Source organism: Theropithecus gelada, chromosome X (genome assembly GCF_003255815.1).
Source record: "Theropithecus gelada isolate Dixy chromosome X, Tgel_1.0, whole genome shotgun sequence".
Lineage (NCBI taxonomy): Eukaryota > Metazoa > Chordata > Mammalia > Primates > Cercopithecidae > Theropithecus > Theropithecus gelada.
Genome location: NC_037689.1, coordinates 30,114,728 through 30,120,863, shown reverse-complemented (window position 1 = coordinate 30,120,863; position 6,136 = coordinate 30,114,728). Strand labels below are relative to the sequence as shown.

Below are 6,136 nucleotides of genomic sequence, written 5' to 3'. Positions count from 1 at the left end.
AAAATTTTCTTTTTTTTTATAAATTTTCCCCCTTTTTTTTTTTTTTTTTTTTTTTTTTTTTTTTTTTTTTTTTTTTGAGACAGAGTCTCGGGCTGTCGCCCAGGCTGGAGTGCAGTGGCCGGATCTCAGCTCACTGCAAGCTCCGCCTTCCGGGTTTACGCCATTCTCCTGCCTCAGCCTCCCGAGTAGCTGGGACTACAGGCGCCCGCCACCTCGCCCGGCTAGTTTTTTGTATTTTTTAGTAGAGACGGGGTTTTACCGTGTTAGCCAGGATGGTCTCGATCTCCTGACCTCGTGATCCGCCCGTCTCGGCCTCCCAAAGTGCTGGGATTACAGGCTTGAGCCACCGCGCCCGGCCCTATTATTTTTTTTAAGACAGAGTTTTACTCTTGTTGCCCAGGTTGGAGTGCAATGGCACGATCTCAGCTCACTACAACATCCACTTCCTGGGTTCAAGTGATTCTCCTGCCTTAGCCTCCCGAGTAGCTGGGATTACAAGCATGTGCCACCATACCCGGCTAATTTTTGTATTTTTAGTAGAGACAGGGTTTCACCATGCTGGCCAGGCTGCTCTTGAGCTCCTGACCTCAGACAATCCACCCGCCTCAACCTCCCAAAGTGCTGGGATAACAGGCATGAGCCACCACACCCAGCCTGAACTCTGCTATTTTTAATATTCTAGTTACAGATTGAGACCTGCAGTCATAACCTAAAATACAAGCTCTTAGGATTTTATTAATTGGCAAGATAAAACTAAGGACATGATGTTTGTATAAATAACTTCCACCAAAGCAAATATCTATGAATCGACCTGTTAAAATTGAACTCAAGTCACGTAAACGAGTGTGGACATTTTTAGGGCTTGCTTTTAAAAAATAAATGTCCCCATACTGGTCATTTGGGGGTGCCATTTACAATACTTTCAGGGCATTTTAAATCTAAGTTTAATTTATATTTTACTTTCTCAGATTGCTTTTAATTACCTTATGTAATATCATGTCTTCTCACACTATTTCTTCCATATCTTAGATTATAAGGAATTATTTTCACTGTTGCCAGAATGAGTAGAGAAATAAAAGTGAATTTGAACTGCTATATCTTCTTTCACTGATTTATTCATTAAATGTTTACTGTCTGTTTATCACCTGCCAGGCGCCATGCTCATCTTTGTTTATGCAACAGTGACAGCAAATAGGCATTATCTTTGTAGTTATGGAGCTCTGGCCAGATGGGGTTGACAGGGATTCGTGAAGTAACAACAGAATCAAACAAAACATTGGGAATGAGAGGAGTCTCTGCATGAGATGAATATGCAGAGGCAGTGGAGACCTGGAAGCCAGGCTAAGGAGTATTAGTGTCTTTATTCAGAGGGCAGAGAAAAGCCATTCAGTGACTCAAAGCCAACCTTGAGATGGGGACATTACCCGTAGTTATTTGGGTGGAAACGAATACAATCACAAAAGTCCTTCAAAGTAGAAGAGGGAAGCGGAGTGCAAGAATCAGAGAGATGGCATGGTGCAAAGGACTCAGCCCAGTGTTGTTGACTTTGAAGCTGGTGAAAGGGCACCACCGGCCAAGGAACGCCAGAAGCCTCTAGAAACCGGAAAAGTCATGAAAATACATTCTTCCCTGGAGCCTCCAGAAAGGAGTACAGGCCTGCCTTGATTTTAGGCCAGTGACACCCATTTCAGACCTACAGAAGAGAAGACATTTATATTGTTTTATGCAGCTACACTCATGGTAATTTGTCACAGCAGCTATAGAAAACCAGTACATGAACTCATTTAAAACTCACACCAAACCTGTTGCATTGGCTGAATTAGTATCCTTATTTTCAGATAAAGGGAATGAGGCTCACTGAGGCTGCTGGAGTTGTTTGCTGAAGCCCACCTTCCTCGAAGGTCGTCTGTGGGGTTAAAATTCTGTATCCTACAGCCAGAAAGAAAAGCGTGAATGCTAGGAGAAGTTGAGGTACAGAAATCAACATGGTAGCTTCAGCAAAGTTGAGTTTGGAAAGCCTCCACATGGGAGAGGAACGAGGGAGCATCAGCTCTTCAAGGGACTAGCTCAGGTGGAAGTAGACGTTTGGGAGCTGTCAGCAGAAAAATTTTTCAAGCCATGGGAATCAATGAAGTGATTGATGGAGGTGACACAGAGAGAAGAAGCAAGTGCAGTGAACTCAGACAAGGCGAGATTTAGGGCTAACAAAAGGGAGGGAACCCAAAAGGAGTGCCCCGTGAGTCACTCTTGATGCTGCCTCCTATGAAAATATAATTGCATTGTAAAATATGTAAAGGATTTTTAGGATATGGAGGATCCCCAGGGCAGCCAAGCCTCCTCGTATTCCTGTAATATAGCCACCCCAAGTCCCCTGGCTGCTCTTCACCAAAGACCCTCAGTCATCTGTCATGCTCCGTTCTCATGTCAGCACTTTGACACGTGCTGTGTATTCCCTGCTGGTAGAGCTTTTAAGCTGCCCAGTATTGTAACCATGGCCATCTGCAGCTGTTTAAATGTAAATTAATTAAAATGAAACAATAAAGAATCTAATTCCTCTGTTAAACAGAGGACATGTGAAGTGCTTTATAGGCACAGGTGACTAGTGTTTACCACAGACAGAACATTTCCATCCCAACTGCCAGTTCCGTTGGACAGGGCTGGCTGAGAACGCCCTCCCACAGGTCTCTGCAGTGCCACTACCCACTGCTACACCTTCTTCAAGTCCTGACTCAGAATTGAACACACGCCAGCCGCCGTATATAAAATCAGCACTTTTTGTCAATCCACCCTACTGCTCTTACCTTCTGGGTTTTTTTTTGTGGGGGCGGGGGCGGGGGGGACGAAGTTTCGCTCTTGTTGCCCCAACTGGAGTGCAGTGGCGATCTCGGCTCACTGAAATAGCCACTTTCCGGTTTCAAGAGATTCTCCGGCCTCAGCCTCCGGAGTAGCTGGGATTACAGGCGCCTGCCACCACGCCTGGCTAATTTTTGTATGTTTAGTAGAGAGGGGGTTTCACCATGTTGGCCAGGCTGGTCTTGAACTCCTGACCTTGTGATCTGCCTGCCTCGGCCTCCCAAAGTGCTGCGATTACAGGCGTGAGCCACGGTGCCCAGCCACCTTCTGTATTTATATGTAGACTTATTACCTTCTAACATAATACCTATCTTACCTATGTATTGTATTTATTCTCTGTTATTATTGGCCCCATTTCTATGTAAAATTCAGGAGGGCAGCAGCCACTCCTGTGTGATTATTTCACTGCTGTTGAATGGAAGAACATGAACACACTCAGTGATTGATGTCAGCCTTGTGAATAGCCTATAATTCTTTTTTAAAAAAATAAACGCTTGATGTCTGCTATGTAAAAATTAAAACCTCTAGTACGTGATTTCTCTTTTAACTAAATGCCCTGAGTGCCCACTTTTATATCTGTTTGCTTTCTCTCATTTAAAGTTCTTCTTTTCTGGTTCCAAAGTGCTCAAAGCAAAGTTCCCACTAGATCAACCCAATTTCATCAAAGAGTTTTGTCCTCTGAAAACCCCCATCAAACACTTGGCATGATGTTGGGGACAAGATGCTAATCACCTGCAAAATAGTGCCGTTTGGTGCCATTTCACACCCCTTGGACACACTGGGGTGATTAATAAACCCGAGACTGTCAAGGCCTGCTTTCCCACACTCATTGAGTTGCTTGTCATTATTTTCTCTTTTTTTCCCCCACTTTATTGTCCAAAGTAAAGAAATGTACAGAAAATATGCCTCTTGCCCTGGGAATAAACATGTTCAAAAGGTCAGTCTTCTGGCCTGTGTTTGAGAACACCAAGTCATATTTCAGTAGGGATCAGCCATACAGAAATGCCACGATGCACTTGGTTAAGAGGGAGTGGGAAGCATATATCCCTTTTGACAAAAGAACTTCTTTATGGCAATACGTAACAGGAAATAAACATGGATAGCCAATTCTGCAAGTGTGAAGGCAATGTTTTTGTTCTTGTGTGGATTCAATAGTATCTCGCCTTTATTTAAACAAAAAATGTAGGATTGAGAAACTTCTGATGATTCTCTTCTACAACAGGAATTACGAGAGCTGTTGCTAGGTGTTACCTTTCACTATAGGGCTTTGCCTGCTGTAAAAACCACGGCTAGGTTATTCTCAAGACATCTTTTGAATCATTTTGCTATGACTTTACTAATGTTTTTTTTTCTACTTAGTACTTGCACTTCAGCACAGGTTTTCCCTTGGCAGTATATTACTTTTTTCCCTTACTTTGTTCTTAATCATTAAGTATTCAGAATTATTAATTATTATAATTATTAAGTAATCAGAATCTCACCTCCTTTGGCTCACCTGTGCATTTACTGGTCACCTGTAGAGTTTCATTTCCTCTTCTTTTCTCCTCTCAAGTTCAAGAACCCCAGGCTACATGGAATGTAACATCCAACCTATTATTTTTGGTTGTGTGTTTTGGCATTATAGATCCTACTGTCAACCGATATCATGTGCGGTGGTTTCCTGAAGTGTGTGCCCACAACAGAACAACCGGATCAGAGGCATCATCTGGCATGACCCACGTAAGGACATGATCTCTGGGCCAACTTGATCTGTGAACATAATTAGACCGGAGGATATACAAACTAGACATGTCAAACAGATAACTCATTCTCACAAATCAGCTATTGAGTAATGACTTGATGGAAGTGGAAAACAGAATGATCATTATATTCACTCATTATTTTATCCATTCACACCATTGCACTGGGAGCTTACTCTGTTACCATCATAGAGCAAAACCTAAAGTGCAGAGACTAAAGACACAGTTCTTAAAGAACTCCCATATTTCAGGTGGAAATATGCCTGAGTATCTGTGTGCTTCATCTTAACTGGACAAAACCTTTGAATTATTTTCTGAATTTTGACATGTCACTGTGATCTAAAGGTGTAATTGTACAAGTGAATGTCTATGTGACTCTATCATTTTGCACCATGTCCCTAAATGCCATCAGCTCAGTTAGCGAAATAATCTCCCTGTCCTGTATAGCATGCACCAATATTTTGACTTTTAACTTTAAGAGAACATTAAACTCTCTGAGGATAGCAACTCTGTCAATATTGCCCAAAATATTATTCTAAATATTTTGGGGTTAGTACATGAATTATAGATTAGAATCAACAAACCAACACAAAATGTTTAAGAGGTCATTGTATTATACAAAGTGTATAATACACTTTGATGGCAATTTATATGTAATACCTCAGGACAGTTTAAAAAATCCAAAAACATGGCCCCAAACATACAGTGTTTTGGTTTGTGATATGTAACTAGAATATTTTTGTTTTGAACATTTTCTAAAGCAAGCACCATATTTTAAGAACCAGACCTACTGGCATAATTTTAAGATAATGAGATAAAACAAGTCACTGGATTTTCAGAAATACACAGCTTCTTTTTCTGTTTTACTGAATTTGATTTGTCTCATGTTCACCAAAGTTTCTCCCTTTATTTATCCTTAAATTAGCTCCAATGTTTGTGACCTTCAGTAAAATAATTCAACAGACATTCTAAATAGAGAAATTGATTTGAAAAGTGGAGAAAGAAATAAACAGAAGCGAGAATTATTAACATTTTTGTGGGCAGAGGGGTGAGGTTTCTGTTTTACTGATATGTGCGTGCCTCAGAACCCCACAGAACTGGGCTTATGTCAGTGCGATTCCCCAATCCTAGGCTTATCATCTTTAGGAACTCTGAGAGTGGTAACAACTATTTGCTGAGCAGATGTAATGTATCCGGTAGAAATAAAAATCAAACTCCTGAAAAATTATCTTTCTAGGGCCTTAGAACTTATCTGAGCCGGGCGCGGTGGCTCAAGCCTGTAATCCCAGCACTTTGGGAGGCCGAGACGGGCGGATCACGAGGTCAGGAGATCGAGACCATCCTGGCTAACATGGTGAAACCCCGTCTCTACTAAAAATACAAAAAACTAGCCGGGCGTGGTGGCGGGCGCCTGTAGTCCCAGCTACTCGGAGGCTGAGGCGGGAGAATGGCGTGAACCCGGGAGGTGGAGCTTGCAGTGAGCTGAGATCCGGCCACTGCACTCCAGCCTGGGCGACAGAGCGAGACTCCGTCTCAAAAAAAAA

At 42.2% G+C, this 6,136-nt stretch overlaps 1 protein-coding gene across 2 annotated transcripts in view; it reads left to right on the top strand.

The window, feature by feature from the left end:
* ANOS1 (anosmin 1) overlaps nucleotides 1-6,136 on the top strand; it is a 215,639-nt gene that overhangs the window by 199,439 nt on the left and 10,064 nt on the right. For both annotated transcript variants that reach the window (XM_025372222.1, XM_025372223.1), the window contains one exon: nucleotides 4,478-4,572. In XM_025372222.1, coding sequence (XP_025228007.1) covers nucleotides 4,478-4,572 — 95 coding nt within the window. The remainder of the gene's footprint in view (nucleotides 1-4,477; nucleotides 4,573-6,136) is intronic.